The following is a 19021-nucleotide window of genomic DNA, read 5'->3' as shown; positions in this document are numbered from 1 at the left end:
TTTTTGAAACTGGAGCAGGCTCATGTTTTTGAACAAATTTGACTGTTTTGTAATTTAGACCAGAATGTCATACTGCTGGTAATAAGGGGGAATTTGGAGACTTAGCATTAAATACTAGAACAGCATTTTTATGAAATGATTGCACAAGGTTGATGGTAAAAAATAGTCACTGATAAACAAGTTAGTACATACAGCACAAAGATTCATATTATTACATTAACATCATATAAACCACAAAACAATTCAGTTTATTTTCTTAATTCATAACTGCTTCTATTATTAATAGTTAAACTAAGTTCTGTGACATGGGAAATTGCATACATAGACAGAATTTCAGGAAGAAAGAGAAAGGAGATGAAATACTGAGTAGTCAGGCAATTTCTGCAACTTATTTTTGTGTGCTTGAATTGAAGTTTTGATTGTAAGGTTAAAGACATTTGGGAATGACATAGAGAAAAGAATAAAGATACACACTGAACATGCCTTGTGTCTTAGCTTTCTTTCAACAGAGCTGTATCAGGATGCATGGCAGCTCATAGCAATGTGTCATATAATTGTAAGAAGATACAAATGCATTGCCAGTTTGCTGATAATGGACTCTGTAGCTTGTGTGCAGTTTGTCATACTGCTGTGTTCACAGGGACTTTGATTTAGGTAAGGGAGAACTGGTGTGAGAGTTGAAATGTGTACCCCCCATATCTGTGGCAGTTTCAATCTTCACTTACCACATGTAGTGCTGCGTAAGGTATGTGTTTTTGTACTGCTGTCCAACACTGTAGGTTGGGGGATCCTCTAGTGGGTAGGAGCAGCAGAGACAGGCATATTTTGTGCTCACACACTGTTAGCTGGGATGACAATGGTGAGTCATACTGTACTGCAGGGACTAGAAGGATAATCCTGAGATTTGTTTAAGGACACCATGTGACACAAGGCTTCATTTCTTAGGAAGAGGATAGTAGATTTTGCTGAGCTGTACACAGTGCCTGCAGTCCGGTGATGGTTGTCATGTTGCTTTGTACAATGTGCGTTGCAATAAAACTACAGCTTGGCACCAAGTGGGATGCAGCACTGGCTGCTGTGTGTTAGTATACCTAAGCCATTAGCCATACAGGAGCTACGAGTACCACCCGTCTCCCCACATTACTCATTTCAACTGTCAATGTCCTTGTTGCTTTTCAAGGACACCAGTGATAATGTGAAAGCAGCCAGTCCAGGGAATCCCACAGTTTGGAGGATGAATGTAGTGGATGTTTTTCCAAAGGTTGTAGAAGCAGAGTGAAATGAACACCAGCTTGCAGGTTGGCTCTCCCCGAAGCTGGGGAGGCTCAAACAGCTCCCTGCAGGAGAGGTCTGAGCACTCTTTCTTTCTCTTCTATTACTACAGGATGGAGGATGAAGCAGTGCTGGATAGAGGCGCTTCCTTTCTGAAACATGTCTGTGATGAAGATGAAGTAGAAGGTGAGTCTCATTTTTTCCCACTATGCACATAAACATACCCAAATGAAAATATAAATCTGTTATTACCTTAAGAGCATCTGTAGTACAGAAATTCTACCATGTACGGCATTAAATTCAAGTGCTTCATCAGAACCAATGACAAATTAGGAAAATTACAAGTGTTTGTGCCTTCTTAACAACACTAAGCCTCTTAAGTCAGCTCATGTAAGAAGCTCAGTGTAACATGTAAGTGCTTTACTCTGTTTTGTGCATACATTTCTTCACTCTCAAGAAGACAGCATTCAGTATACACTGAATGAATGCCTACAGTGATGTTTTGAGGAAGTTGGTGTTTTTTTAACTCTGTATGACAACCAGAGTTGAGTTTCTGCTCACTCTTAATAGTGCTCACTGCTGAAGGATAGGAGCAGACATAGGTTATACTTATCACGTTCCACATGGTGTGGATACCTACCCAACTCTTAGCTAAACAACAAGTATCTCATTCATTTCGATCTCCCAGACCTGCAGCACTACCGACTCTGAGACTGAGGATTGCCCTCTGTTAAATCAAGGATGAAGGTTTCGTCATAGTAAGAAATCATCCAGTTCCATTCAGCATTACTCCTTACAATGGCTTATAAACACTTCTCTCACAAAAACGTTATTGTGCATTTTTCTAGTAGGATTTTTGTTATTCCATGTCTCCTTCTCATACTCTTTTTTTTTTGCAAGTCTGTTGTTATTGCCTGAGGGGGGGGGGAAACGCCATAAGGGCCTTACAACAGTACCATCATGGCCAGCCATTTGTATTAAAAAGCATCTTTTCTGCAAATGCAAGTGTTTAACTGATGGCTGCATTATGCTTACCTTGTGTTTTACATGTCATTTTAGAGACCCTCCCCTGCAGAACATGCTTCCTGAAGTCCCAGACTTGCATGCTGCACTGTTTCCTCACATTTTGTCATCCAGCAAGGCTTGATGTTCCCTGATGAATTATCAGAATTCTTCAGTTAAACTCTACCTCCTGCTATCCTCTCAGTGTTATTACTATTATTAGATATTTTTCTGCAGCATGTGGGTTATTCCTTGTTTTCTTGTAGGTACTAAACAAATGTGTATTGCATATAATAGTTGTGATATTGTATGAGCTAAAAAGGGTTGCCCTAAATTCTGACAAGCTGTTACATGGCTGCTGAGTATTTTGCCTTCTATCTTGGGAATGTACTTTCGAACTTTCCTTTTTTCTGTCTATCTGATTTTGACTGTCTGTCCAACTACTTTCTGCACTGGATAATTTACCTAGCAGTGCACAGATTTGTTTCTGTCAGGAGGAGGAATTAAACCATGCAGTATTGCTTTGTGCAGTACTTTTGCAAGACAGCACAGGATCTAGAATAAAAGTCTAGCATGTGAAAGAAAGAATATTTCTCTAAATAAGAGGAAGTTCTTTGGTAGAGCTCCGTGTGACTTGTTACTCTGCCAAGGAATAAATCCATTGTTTACTGTATTCTTTAATTTGTTTTTTATTTGCAGCAGGTTAAATAACACTTTTGAATGCATTTCTTATGTACATCTTGATATAGACATTTTTTCCTTGCTGTATGCTGTTCATAAAATGTAAAATTTAACTATGTTTCAATCAGCTTCATGAGCTACAATAAGAAGTAATGGAGTGTTGATGTGTCACATATGTTTTTCTCACTACCCTTTTACCAGTTAATTTGATGCAGTGACAGCACAGTGGACTGAGGCTATGAGCTGCTGCTTCCTGTGATTCATGGTTTGATTCCCTCAGCCAACATTTGCCTACTGTGAGACTGACAAAATCACCTAACCCTGGCAGTTGGAGGAACTAGGATAGTCTCCTCAATGCTCTCCTTGAGCATATGGCTAGCAATTATGCATAAACTTAATATCAGCTCTCAACTACCATGTCAACCTAGCAGTTAAATTCAACAGCCATGCCATCAGCCCTATCTTTTTGTCTGGCTTGCATGACAAACTGCCTACATGGCTAAAAGTAAAACTGATTCACTGTATCTGACAGATGCCTTCCTTTTAAATAAGGGCAGTACAAGCAACAAACATAAGGAAGAACCTTGACAAAAAACTTACTCAAATTGGTGCCTTTAGACAATTACAATCTGCAGAATCTGAAATAAATGATTTCATTTCAGCTAGAACACATTTCATAACAAAACACACTGAAAAATATTGTCACAACTGGTCTAAAGTATATTTAATCGAAAACATATATGACTGAAGCACATTTCATAGAAAAGCTTATATATTCTAAATGTACCTCCAGAAGCTTTTTGTTTCTGGAGGGGGGCTAAAGCCCACACATTCTCCCTCATTTAACTGTGGAGAAAAGGGAAAACTCATCATATACTGAATTACTTTTGGACCACAAACAAAATCTTCTCAAGATGGAGACACAACATAGCAGTGGACATTTGCACACACAAATACCAATCAATAGTCATTTTTAATCTAGTTCTTATTATCCAAAACTGTAACAGCAGTGATTTCTTTAGTCTTGGCTCATTTTTCTGTCTAATGTGATTCAGTTTTGTGTTTTCGATGGTGTGATTTAGCTCATTTGTGACAGTGTTTATTTTTAAATGTAATGTGTTTTAGATCAAATGACAGCTCTCCCCAATATATGTGATTTGTGTGTGTGTGTTTGTGTGTGTGTGTGTGTGTGTGTGTGTGTGTGTGTGTGTGTGTGTGTGTATGTATCTTGACAAGAAGTTCTACAGAGTCCAAATATATCAACAGCGCAATAACTACTTGTTACTAATTTTATTTTTTCTGTAACCCTGAATGCCTTCTTAGGTGCAGACATGCTGTGGTGATCTTATTCTCTTGCAAAGCAACTTCTTGTTCATAATGCACTGTGAAGGCACAACTAATGAGATTACAGTGCCTTAGTATGTCCTGTAAGTTAACAGTTCCATTCACTTAGAAAGGAAGTGGATTGTGATGTTTGAGAAGCCTCATTAAAAGTGGTAGTGACTTTTTTGCACTGACTCTTGCGTAATTTTTTCCTACATATGTAATATACCATCTATGAAATGCACTTGCAGAAGGATAAATAAATAGAAAACACAACCTTATTAAAAAGCGATATTTTGTCTGCTTCAGGTCCTATCTTCTTTTCCCCTTTCTTTGAGTTAACTGGAGTGCCAAATTTCCTGGTTTGCAAAGTTTATAGCTGATTAATGAAGTTGTTTTTAGTGATTACCTAGATTATTCGTTTTCAGACTACAAAAGGTTAATTAGGTTTATATTCCCAAGAAACAAAAGGAAAGTAGCTTTATATGACAGTACATAGTAGTCAAACATCTGGAATTTTGAGCCAGAATTACCTTACATTACCTAACATTCATTGGATGTGAATATCAAAAAATAGCTGGAGGCTCCTTATGTGTGTGTTTCCTTAGCAATTACAAAAAAAAAACAAAAAAACTTTCTGATGTACTAGACGACATGAGGAGAGTAAAGGAGACAAATTCCTAAAGAAGGAATCATAAGATTTTATTCAGCTCCAGCATGATATGCACTGAGGAAGCTGATTAGAATAGAAATGCAAGAGGGGAAAAAAGTGCTGAGTTGTGCTTTTTATTATATGGAAGTAAAATGGTCATCCTTTAGGGAAGAAAATAATTTTAGGGTATAGCTGTCCTTTGATACTTCTTCTTCTTCTACTCTGACAAAAACAATGAGGGGATGACCCCTGTCACTTTCACCAACAAGCATCCTTAGGAAAAAACACCGTACATGTGAAAATCTCATGCAGAGGATGTGTGTGTGATGTATGTATATTTAGGGGTATGTTTGTGCATATGTGTGCTAGTTTGTGTATGAGTATTAATAAAGGTAGTGGCAACATTTTGCTTTGTGGGTTGTTCAAGTATTTCATCCTGGGTCATCAAAAAATAACTAAGAACTATAAATGGAAAATTAAAAATAGAATCACCGAGTCAGTTCAAATAGTCCCCCTTAAAGAGATGATTCCTACGGGACCTCCTTAATAATAATGCAGTATTGTTTGCCCTAATCAGGGACAAAAGTGAATTTAAAAAGTTTACAAAGCAGGCAAGTGATATCTTACTAGATATCTTAAGGCAGACAGAACAACTACAAAAGTCTAACCTGATGAGCTGAGACCTCACTGGTTCATCTGCTTTGTAAAGTAAATCAATCTAACCATACCTGTACCTGCGTATTCTACTCAAACTCTGTAAAGTGGAAAACTGTGTGCAATGTTTTTTTGTTTTAAAGGCAGGAAATGAAAAGTTGTCAATTCCAGAAGTTTTCTGTATTGTTTTTTCGCTGTAATTCTACAGATTTCTGGAGAGCTCATCCATAGCTCTCAAACTAGAGACAAATCCAGAAATAAATCTCTGAAAAAGACTGGACAGAAAACAAACTTATAAAACATGTAAAGAATGCCAAGACCACAGCATACAACTGCCAAAACTTTTAATTATAAACACTTTCATCTTACAATGCAAAAAGACTTCATCAGATGATGAACCATTTACAAGTCATTATTTAAATATCCCTCTTAAAGTCACATGATTGACCAAGCATCTAGTATCTACTCAAACCCAAACTTTTAAAGCACCGTGACACATTCACAAATTTACAAAGCTATGCGTTATTGAATTTTAAAAGACATTTCAAGTATTGTAAAATCACCATACACAGCAAACTACAACTATTATTCTACTTTTTCCTGAGAAACTGTTTTAAAAATACATCAACATTAAAAACCACCACTTATTATTTCTGTTATCTAGATAGTGCTTTGAACTTTAATAGGCAGAGTACAGATGAATGTCTATTTAGTCCTGGCCAACTAAAATTCTATCTATATGAGGAATTGTTGGAAATAGTACTAAAGAACAATTATATAATTTTTGAAGGGTAGTATTTTTTACAGTGGGAAGGGGTGGTAATGGGATCTGCCTGTGGTTCGTTGTTTGCCAACCTGGTAATGATTCAATGGGAAAACATGTTCCTGCTAAATAAGAAATTTAAAGATTCGCGGAGACTGTATGAAAGCTACCTTTATGATATCTTTTTGGTATGGAAGGATAGTAAAGAGAAAATAACCCCATTTTTGGATTACATCAATAGCAGTACTGAATTTTTAAGGTTCATGCATGAACTAGGGGAAGAATAAATTGCATACTTATGCAATGTATGGTTAGAGAAGCAGCCTGTATTTCATGAATCTATAGGAAATATATTCAAATGGCTTCTTACATTTTACTAGTGCACATCCAATGTCACAAAAAGGAGCTGTAGTAAAGGGTCAGTTTGTGAGGGCGGCCCATATGACTACTCTAGATATACATTTTATAGATGAATGTAATTTAGTAAAGAAAATGTTTACCAAAAGAGGATATCCAGAAGTCATAAATAAAAGAGATAATGCTTGTTTTGTTCCTATGTTATATAAGAAAGTTAATGAAATGGAAGCCATTATAGAGTGTAATAATATTAATAGAAATCAGAATGGTAAAGAATATAGGAACACTTTTATTACTACATTCACTATAGATGGCACTGTTAAATGGATTCTTGATAAGAATTGGAAAATAATGAAAGAGGATGCTGTGGTAACAGAAAAAATGGGGGTCGGGGGGTCTGTAATTGTATATCGGAAAGGTACCAGTCTGAAAAATATCTTTGAGAAGGAAATAATAAATACATACAGCAGGAAGCCCAAGATGAATAAATGTGGGCATTGTAATTATTGTAACTATATTAGAAGAGGTGAACAATTTGTTTTGCAGGGGCAAAAATATAATGCATGGGGAAATTTTCCAGCACTCCCAGTTACTGGGTGTAGTCATAGATGATCACCTTTGGTTTGATCTTCACATTCAACAAAACATAAAGAAAACACAGAAGAAACATGGCACACTATACAGAAACAAACACACACTAACCTCTTTTTCCAAAACCACCCTTGCCAAAACTTTCCTCCTACCCTCCCAGCTTTACAGAGCTCATCTAGATCCAAAATGGGACAGTGCTATAATAAAGAGGTCACGTTCACCACCAACTCAAAAACTAGAACCCATCACTGATCACCCATCACTGATCGTCACTAAAAAAAACTAAACTGGCTAGAATTCCCCAGCTACATACTATATAACCAACTTCTAACACTCCAGAACATGGTCTATAAAACCCTAGCCTGCCCAGCACTAAAAAACATCATTACACCTTACAACCCAAACAGAACACTTAGGTTTACAGATAAAGAGCCTCTCTCTATTTACAAATCTCTAAGACAGCTAGAAAAAAGTCTCTACTCCCACTATGTTGCAAAAGCTTGGAACTCTCTTCCACTTACAATAAGAACTATTACTAACCTACATGCCTTTAAAAGTGTGCTGAAACAACACATGCTCAACTCCTGGCCATGGCCTTGACCTGATCTAGGCTAATCTCTTCTCCAGATCAGACCAGACTGCTACTCTCATTCACTCTCTATCTATCTGTACTTAATTCCCTCTGTATCATTTACTAACATATCTATATCACTTACTTGTGTAGCCACCATCTGCCTCTTATCAATGTACCTGCTTTCCTGTAACTTAGGTAATTTGTTGCCATCTGTATAAAGTCTTATTTTTATGTATCTGTATGTAATTGCAGCTCATGCACTTTTATTTTATCTGTATAAAGTTTGTACATGTCTATATGTAACTGGAGCTTTTCTTCCCAGGTTTCCACTTAAAATGGGTTCTTTTTGACCCAGTCAGACATTCCCAGTATACAAATGTCAAATAAACAAATAAATAATAAGTAATTTAATTGTGAAAGTACTGGTGTAGTGTATATGTCAATTATGCCCAGGATTTTATATTGGCAAGACAGAGACCAAACTACTGGAACACATCGACGAACATGCGTATGAAATAAAAAAGAAAAGGACAACAAATGCCCCTTATAAACATATGCAGCATAATCCTGGGCATGAGTTTAAATTTACAATTTTGGAAAAGGCCTTATGTCATAGTAGGGGAGGGGGGGACCATGGCCACTGTTGCATGAAAAAAGAGAATTTATTGGCAATTGTTCTTAAATTCAAATAGTTGGCCAGGACTAAATGAACATTCATCTGTTGTCTGCTTATTAATGTTAAAAACACTATGTAGATAATAGAAATAATTAGTGGTGCTTTTTAATGTTTATGTATTTTTAAAACTGTTTCTCTGAAAAAGTAGACTAATAGCTGTAGTTTGTTGTATGATGATTTTACAATATTTGAAATGTGTTTTAAAATTCAATCATGCATAGCTTTGTAAATTTGTGAATGTGTCATTGTTCTTTAAAAGTTTGGGTTCAAGAAGAGGGTTGGTTAATCATGTGACTTTAAGAGGGATATTTAAATGGTTATTCATCTGATGAAGTCTTCTTACATTGTAAGACAAAAGCACTTATAATTAAAAGTTTTGGTGGTTGTACCAGTTATGGTCTTTACGTTCTTTGCTTGGTTTACAAATACAAAAATAATCAGGGACACTTTTAAAATATTAGCACTATTAACTTGAGACATTGACAGAATAAGAAAATGTGAACTAAAAAAAGTCTAATTCTAATTAGTATCATTGTTTATTAATTGCAATTGACCACATTTTATCCAACAGTCATCAGTTTTAAGAGGGATTAAGAGAGACAGACCTAAAATGTGAGTCAAAATCAGGGATGTTCCTGAAAATCAGGGACAGCTGAGAGGTATGAGCTCAGCTAAGCCAGTCAAAGTGCTGTTGGATCTTATCCCATCGTCATACAGAATAAAAATGACACCAGATTGGTTATACATTTTTATTTCAAAGGTATTAGCTTTAAGAGTGCACTTACTATCATCACCTTTTGAAGTGTATCTGGTTCACAATAGTTTAGAGAAGGAAATGTAGCAATAATGCCTTTTAGTAATGTGTGCCATGCTGTACAATGTTGTTAAGGCCATGTATCATGAAAGATATACTGATAATTTTGTAAACATGCAAACTACTGCCTGTAAATGCTATTTTTGTTTTCTTTGTATATTTAATTTGTAAATGTAAGATATTCTTGCTACAAATTAAATACATTTCATTTGACTGAATAATATATGTAAGTTACTACATATCTGTCTGTTAGACTTGTTTTGCCTTTAGCCTGAGTCATTGCCGAAATGGTCTCTGGGCAAGCTGACTTACCAAACTAACAAATCTGAAGTAAAAAAGAAAAAGTTTTTCCATGTTGAAATAGACAAGTAAGTCTGTGGAGCATAAACCCACCAATACATTGCTCTGCAAGACCAGTTAATATTGCAGCATCATATGAAGAATGTCCTATAAACTAATGCACCATTTTTTAAATTTAGAACAAGGGCAAAATGAGGGTCCAACTAGATACAGCTCCATGTGGTCATTAATTATCAAGAAGCAAACTGTAGGACAGCATATCTCTGGTTAACAAATAAACATAAAAAATACATATATCAACTTCCATACTGAATGGGAGAACATGAGTCTGTCATACTTTACAGAACAGGCAAGCCACATTACTTAGTTTGTTTTAGATTTTAGACATAGAATTTGAATGTCTGAAACTAAAAATACCAGATAAGATAGTCCCCGGGATTCATGAAGCTCGGCGCAAGACCGGCGTTAGGCTTGCGCCGACCGTGTGGCGTATAGGTTCATAGGTTCATAAGTTCATAGTTTAGTACTAAGCTAACTGCCCTTGTGAGCCATTTTAAGCCTAGCCAATTATGCCTTGCGAGACTCAAACCCTGCAACTTGTGTTTGTAAGGCAAACACCTTAACCATTAAGCCACCCTCCCAACCTCTGTAGGACAGCATATCTCTGGTTAACAAAGATGGCACAGTAGCGCCAAATGCATATTAATGAAGGTGCGCTGACGCCACAGCCAAGTGCATAGGAAATGAGCGCGAGTGCATAGGGCGTGTCGAAGTGCCGCACGGAGGCGTGGAAATGTCAGCTGTCGACGTGCAACCTAAAATGCTTGCATATAACAATTTGCATGCAATAGTAATCACATCTGCCAGTGTCCGTGGATACTGAAACATATGCAAAGCATGCACGACAGTACCTGCGAACACAAATGCACGGTAGGGAATAACGGGTCCCCATCCCTAGAACAAATGACATTGAAAATCGTGTGCCCGTAGTCCAATGCAGTGTAGATAGTTATACCAAGTGAAAGTGAAAAGCATCATGTTAGTGCGCCGCTAATAGCTACGTCCAGCCCAATGGTCAGGGTCACCAGGCAGATGTGTCCATAACAAAACCACGATAAATGTAAACATCTAGCGACCATATGACAGAATTATATCCCACAATGCATATAATAATCACATACAATAGGTATGTCCATATTTAACATACCATATGTGACAAGAAATAGAATAAGCAAGAAAACGAAACAGAAGGAGCATATAAACTTCTACAACAATAAGGCAACATGTAGGCTGAAAGGAACAGTATTATCTGTAGCGTTGACTGTGGGTATGTGTTGTCCAGTACAATCAGATATGTGTCCGGAATATATCCCATCCTGGACATAGGAAAAGGTGGCACCCTACCAATGATCAGAGCAGTAGGCCAAAATCCGCACATATGCGGTCCAAGCCGTATTTGTCAGGATGTGTCACAGTTGAATGGGCATTACCCAGGTGTACCAACCATGTCATGAAAGTTAAGTATGGGCGTGTACCTATGTGCGTGATGTATAGCATGTGGAAGGTGAAACATGCCAGGGTAGTCCACACAACCATATAGGTACCTGACATATGTAGTGTATGCAATGTGTTACCTTTACCGTGTCATGGGCCATCAACCAAAGCAGTGATGGATGGAGTGTCAGGAATATGTGTGGGGGGGGTGGGTAATGGTGTAATCCTCAAAGGTGAGACTGTGTTGTATGCAGAATAGGTGAACTGGAGGTGTATGAGGGAGCAGCGGGTGAATCAGAAAGAAACACAAAGAACATGTATACACATCTGCAATACAACCTGACATGCCATACTGTAGAATACAATCCCACAAACATATGAATATTAAAATGTGCGATACAAATGTACAGAAATGTCACCGGCACATACCCACAGAATGGTCCTGATGGAACCGGCCCATTCAAATGCAACACACCTGGATGCATAATGGAATACCCATCATCCCCTCCACAGCACACAACCCGCCCCCATACCTGAACGTCCACCAAATCCAGCCATACTTGGCCGACTAGCTTTGCGCAGCCACATCTACATATAGTGACCACTACTCATATGTAGTAGGCAGTGTCACCCAAGGCAATTTCAGGATTGCAAACCATGTATCCCTTGCATGTAAACCCCCCCAACACATTTTCGTAAAGCCAAAAGAATGGTCGGTATTGGTCTTGTTAAATTTTTGGATATCCCTCATGGGATAAGTAAATTGTGTAAACATCAGAATGGGTATCAAGACATGATGTCCAGTCCTGTAGACATCTGGACACAAGTTTGAATGTGCAGTAGTGGTACACGAGACTGTCCAGCCCTAGACGGTCATGCAGAACCTACTACCCAGGATCAAACACCTGCCCGTGACGCACGTGTCCCCACATGAATAATCGAGAGAATATATTGTACACATTCGCATAGTGGCACTTGGAAATAGGGTGATGAAGGCACTGATGTAAACAGGGTACCCCCTGATCCACTGTGTGAGGGACAGTCACTGTGTGGGTAGGTGTGTCCTGACCAACAATGATACAATGCCAAATTTCCTGTGATTGTAGGAAATAACTATGTACCATACTGCATGTAACAGTTGCCTAAACAGTCATGTCAGGATAGAAAATACATAATTCGTACAAGAAACAGACTAACAACTAAAGTGCTAAAGGTATAGGCTCTCAGCTAGGAAAATAATGAATGTTCTAAACCTGCACTGACCGTGGGTATGTGTTGGCCTAAACAATCTGGTGTCCCCAGAATATATCCCAATCTGTACATATGACAATGTGTCAACCCTACCAATGGTCAGAGAATTCGCACAATAACTGGCCAACCTCTTAATCACTCACAAAGCCAGTGACCTTTGGAGGAAAGGTGTTGCATGAGAATAACTAATTACAACAATTAAGAGTAACAGATGCATTTAATTGCATTTAAGTAGTAATACGAATCTGTCATCACATTCATCACATTCATCACATTCCAAGTTAATAGTACTAATATGGTAGAATATGGTAGAAGTGTCCATGATTGTCCCTGATTTGTCATAGCCTTGTCCCTGACTGTCACTGTAGAAACTAGTCCCCGAGTATCACAGAGGTCCGTACACATATGTACACCAACCAACTGTCACATTTGTTGACAGGACTATTGCATACCTGTAGTGAATTTATAACTGATGTCCAGAATAATATTCATCATATATATAAATGAATGAAATAGTCAAATGTGAAGGGGAACATGTGGAAATCCCCACCCACCCTGTATTATGTAGTGGAACCACTCCCCACCCTATATTATGTAGTGCCAACCTAATAATGTGGTCAGAGGTGCCCAAACACCTGCATCTGTAAACACAGGTAGAATGTTAAAATCTGGACTAACTCTGTCCATGTGCTACGTCTGATATTTGAACTAGTACAGGGCAGCTCTAGTCACCAGTCGGACAAGTCTAAACCCGGACCAGCACATAAACACCCTGACAGTCAAACACACGTATGTGTGAGGACTATAAGCGTAGGAGTTCTGAAGATCCTTGGAGTGAGTAGACGTGCAGCACGGGTCCAGAGCAGTAGAAAATAGGGAATGTCAGAAGTGTAGTACTGCGGTTTTCCCAGCAGGAGAATGGATGCCTGCTGTGTAAGTGAAGCAGTGAGGCATACGTCAGAGTAGCTATGAACCATGGGTATACATATAAATGAGGCAGAACAACAATAGTGTAGTGGTTAGAGCATCTGCCTAATGTAAAGGCATTCCTGGTTCAAGTACGACTATAGCACATATTAATTTATTGTGTAATGAATGCCTCTGTGCTGTAAAGCCAACATTTATAAATGTAAAGGTGACCATGTGTCTCGCATGGGGCCGTTAACCAGATTCCATCAATCAAAGTGGTACTTTCATAAGGAATAAGGCACATGTAACCACAAAGAAGTGGCAGTAAACATATGTGACTCACAATAAGTAGATGCAAGTGCACCTGCACGGGTGTAAGCAGCTTGTAGCATAGCAAATGTATGTTGTCTTGTACAGCTGTAACTTTTATATATATAGATAGATAGATATTTAGATGTGTGTATAGATAAATATCCACAGACATAAAAGAAATATGCAATTATATATCTATCTATCTATCTATATATATATATATATATATATATATATATATATATATATATATATATTTATAATGAACGCCGAAAGACAAAAGCAAACATAAGGGTAGTGAAGGGAATCTAGAGCAAGTAAGGTATTATAAAGTTCTCACAGTGTATGTCAGATAAAGCTGCACAAGAGTGGGTAGAGCACCGCTATTCACACCAGAGGCAGGGTTATACCAGTGGCCATAACATCGTTGAAGTGCTATGTCAACGTTATACACAGACGGAATGTAGTACATGTTGCAACCACCTACACTTGTAACCCGCAAATCATTCATAATCCATAACACCAGGAAAGGCACGTATGTGCAAATATGAATGGATGGGGACCCTGTGAATACACAAGGCGTGTGTAGGGCCGCAACGCTCTGGAGAGGGCAATGTGTAAAGGTTTGTCATGGCTGCGATATCAGGTGGATAATGGCTGTTATGCGTGGAAACTCAACATGGGTGTGCTGGAGAAACTATGGATATGTGATTATGGACACAGGAGTGCTAGGGTATGTTGCGCCAGTTGCAATGGAGCGGCCCATGGAGGTCAGCTAGTACATAGGTGCGATTCCCAGATAGAGCATCGTCTGCGTGGAGACATGCGTTAATGGACGTATCGTCATCGGACATTGTGCATCAGGGCTGGCAGCCCGGCATGTAAAACCTATCTGCCAACCATGAGCGGAACGGAGTTCTGCTGTGACAACACCAAACAGGGAAAAGCAGAAAGACACAACTACATGCAGACATCAATATCTTGATGTACAATCTCAGTAACACAAACACTCATTCTATTAACATTAATAATATGAATGTGCACAGAAACAAACACAGTAGCAGGAATAATAGGCTGCGCATATGAGTAGGTCGAATGACACTGTATCACATCACACTTATCAGCGGCACCCCAAACGTGAAAAACGTGCAACATCTATCCGCTGTATAACGTGCAGTATACTGATCACAAGTTCACCGGAGTGAAGTGTCGGTGTCATAATGACTAAGGCAATAGTATGCTGTTGAAGCAGAGATAAAACCCAATACGCATGTGTAAGTGTCTATGTCTGGGAAATGTATAGGTTAACGGACACACAGATGTATATATAGATAAAATGTATATATATATATATATATATATATATATATATATATACACATATATATATATATATATATATATATTTATATATATATATGTTTATTTATATACACATATATATATACAGATATTTATATATATATATATATATATATATATATATATATATATATATATATATATATACACACACAAAGATATAATACATATATATATATATATATATATATATATATATATATATATACACACACACATACAACAGGTATTGATATATACACATACACACAAAACAAATATAAATGTTATTGTAGATATACGCATGTACATAACTAGGTTACTTTACAGCAATTAGGGGTAACATATTTACAGACCGAGCATATGTGACTGGGAGATCCAATAAATAAACGTTGTACCCCCCACACCGCCCAGCTAGGCCGGTCAGACATACAGACAGGCAATAAAGATAAATACACTACTGCTGTCCAAAACACTGGCAGGAAAGTATCAGTGGGAGAGATCTGCAAGGTCTACACTTTAAACATGGATAACGGTGTCCCTTGCGGGACCCTAAAAATTCACTGTACGTGTGAACCCATGGTTATCGATGCGAGCTGGATGTTGGTGTACATGGAGCAGTAGGTTGTGCAAGTGTGATAATACATGCATGGGTTGACAAAACGTACAACATGTGTCCCAAGACAGGAAGAGTGGGCAATGTGTAGGGGTGTGCTCATACCCCAGCTGCGCTCACAGTAAGTATTTGTCATGAGTGTTGTAGAGGGGTGCCAGGTAGGTGAACCATGGGTATGCAATAATGGGCTTAAGTGTGCAGGTGCTGGTTGGCAGAGATGTAGTAGGCCCACCCAGTGGAAGTCATTAATATTCCTATGTGGGCATAGCAGATGCCTATACCTCCTAGACCTGAAGTGCACATCTACCGGATAGTCTGTAAACCATCGGGGGAATACATAGGGACCAAATCAGTGCCGTGTACTCGATTAGCATGGACGTCCATAATTATGAATCAGAATGTAACAAAGTCCAACTAAACACTTCCAGAACTAGTGATATTAGGTGGACAGGTGGTGGAATACAGGTAATGACAGATGACAACATGTATGAGTCATAAACAGCATGTACCTCGACAAACGTGAATGAATACATATGCTCTGTGACTGTCAATGTGTCTGGTTAATAGAACCAATCATCTAAATGTGTCCCACAGGGTGTTATGCAGTGTTCCTGATACAGTGTTGATTCTCCGCCATTGGTATGTGAGGTCTGCTAGTGACGGAAAGTGCATAATTTGCTGACCACCTTAGGTAGATGATAGCATAATAGATGAGGTTTACCACCCGTACGTCTTTGAGGGACACACCCATCTGGGCAGTTGTGTCCTGCAAAATGAATGTTATGGCACATGGCCTGTGAGTTCGGGAAAGGAGGCCATATATTGCGTGTAGTGGTGTCAGAAATTAATTTGTTGTATCAGAAACAACTACATGTAATAGGAAACAGTATTAGCAATTATAATGCTACAAGAATAACCTTAAAATATGCAAACCATTGAAGTAGTCAGTTTACTACTGGCTGTGGGTATGTGTTGCCTTGACACATGTGATAGCTCTACATATAGGATCTATAGGGCCGTCACCATTCTGAATGGCCAAAGTGGGACCTGCTCTGTAGAAATGTCAGATGTACCAGGGCAGAACATACCTACAGCCATGCATAGTACAGAAATATACATATCAGCACAAATCAAAGCTTAGTCTAGCAGCAGTAAAGTTGCTTATGCTACTACATATAACAAATCGACGTGTCAGGTATACAAGAACTGTAACAAGCAACCACTACAGACAAGTAGAATATGAGAATGTCCCCTAATCAGGACAGTTGCGATGGCTAGAGTATTGCCACATGATATATGCCTAATGAGGGACTGTCCCATGCAAAGTGGGAAAGGTGTTACTCCCACAGTCTCCCGTCGTGCAATCTGAAAGGTGGGAAACGTACAGTAGGTATGCGGTAGCATGACTCGGTGGACAGCTGCATTAACAAAATATTTTTTTCACACTGAGCTAATTGAAGGAAGGAGACTGAGCAAACTCGGAACTATAATATATAACATTAAGTATCCTGTTTTTTGCTTATTTTGTTCTTTATTTCTTTGTTATTTATAGCACTTTGTGTACTGTGTATTTTTCTAGCTAGTTTCATTGCGTGTGAGGTATTAACTGGAAATTGTCCACTTTTATTAAGCATCTGTTGGGTTGTTTGTTTCTGATAACTTGTTGCAGTTAAACTCTTTTTTCTAGAGGCTCCTTAAGCTGTTTAAAACTTTCATTTAAAGGCTCACTGCTGCTTTTCAGCTGTGAGAAACATTTCTGCAGTTTGTTTCCCACCCTCCTTCCCTGTTGGTATAGTGTTTTTATAGTTGGTGGCTTTGCAATTGCCCACCCCTAGTGTAAATTTGATCTGGGACCCTCCTCCCAGTCTAGTGTCATTACCTCATTCTACCCAGTACAGGGAGAACATTTGAGAAGGCCAATCAGCTTAGTTTCTGCTAATCCTTTCTCTCTTTCCACTAAAAAAAAAAAAAAAAACTTTTTCTAAGCTTGTTTCCTGCCTTTCATGTGGGTAGTCTAGCCTGGATATAGATTTGCTGTGTCCAGGACTATTTGTAGGCTTCTAGGCCCCCAAGCCTTTCTGTGTTGGAGGGAAGCCTTCTAGCTTATTTTTGTTTTTTAGAACTAGCCAGTTTTTTGTTTCAGCACTTGTTCAGAACTTACTGTAAGCACTAAATAAGCTACAAATTACTACAGCACTCAACTTTACTCACTGTCTAGAGGAAAACAGTTTCTAGTACTTAACAAATAAGCACCTATCAAGGCATGTCTAAAGGTCAGCCCCTGGTGTTTTCTCCTGTCTACCTGATGAATCTGGGCATCTTGGGGCAATGCAGTAATTGCCTCATGTACACAGACAACCCTTTCCTCCTACCACCCAACACTACAACCCGTGAGAGATGCACTTATATAACCAAACTGGAAGCACAGCTCTCTTCACCCAAGACTGGACTAGACAGTCAAGGGGAGAAGGTAAACACTTGCACCACACCACACTCAGCACATAGTCCCTCAAAACCTACACCACCAAAACACACACATAGAAACACAAAACACACACCTACATTCACGGAGGCTCTCAGTAAAAACCTGCCCAAGCAACAGGGACCTCCAAAGCAGAAACACAAGCAACCTCCACCCCCAACACAACCCAAATGACACACAGCCCACAAACTCAGTGTGCCACTCAGCCACAGCCCATAAGGCATAACAACTTACCCAACACTCTAGTCATAGGTGACTCTATAGTCAGGCACACTGATGTTCCACTCACCAGGCTAAACAAGGAGAAAGTTACTGTCAGCTGCCTGTCAGGTACCAGGATCTGCCACATAACGCATGCACTCAGGTCACTCCACAACAAGTACAAATATGACTCTGTCATTGTCCATGTTGGTGTGAATGACCTGAGACATACCTCCTTGGACTACATGAAAAGGGACATGGAGGAGTTGTCCGATCTTGTAGCCCAGGCAGGTATGACCCTAGCCCTGAGTAGCATCCTGCCATCACCCAGAATGATACCACAGTACAAGGAAAAAATGATTGACTTCAACAATTGGCTAAGCTTCTGGTGTCATTCTAAGGGGATCCAGTATCTGTCTGCCTGGGATGACATGATCAGCAAGCCACGATGCTTTGCCAGAGATGGCCTGCGCCTGTCACCCCTGGGATTCCGGATACTGGCTAAGGCTCTAGCCACTCCATATAGTGCCTTTTTTAGGCAAGGTTCAAATGACAAATTCACCATCCTAACAGGTACAGGCAGGAAGAATCTGAGGGTATTGCTACTCAATGCTAGAAGTCTAAACCTCAAAATGCACTCTCTCGAGGCACTGCTTAAAATGGAGAACATCAACATCTGTGCAGTGACAGAGACCTGGTTCAAGGCTCCAGAGAGTACCCCTGCATTACCAGGCTATAATTCATACCACATCTTTC

The 19021-nt window shown here is 38.9% G+C and overlaps 1 protein-coding gene across 1 annotated transcript in view; it reads left to right on the top strand.

Moving 5' to 3' along the window:
* Window positions 1–19021, top strand: part of SLC4A4 (solute carrier family 4 member 4) — a 1959050-nt gene that overhangs the window by 309269 nt on the left and 1630760 nt on the right. The window contains exon 2 of the mRNA XM_044061142.1: window positions 1385–1458. Coding sequence (XP_043917077.1) covers window positions 1385–1458 — 74 coding nt within the window. The remainder of the gene's footprint in view (window positions 1–1384; window positions 1459–19021) is intronic.

Source organism: Protopterus annectens, chromosome 2.part0 (assembly GCF_019279795.1).
Source record: "Protopterus annectens isolate FY-2018-M chromosome 2.part0, PAN1.0, whole genome shotgun sequence".
Taxonomy (NCBI): Eukaryota; Metazoa; Chordata; order Ceratodontiformes; family Protopteridae; genus Protopterus; species Protopterus annectens.
The sequence above is the reverse complement of the archived record's forward strand: the minus strand, read 5'-3'. Positions and strand labels throughout refer to the sequence as shown.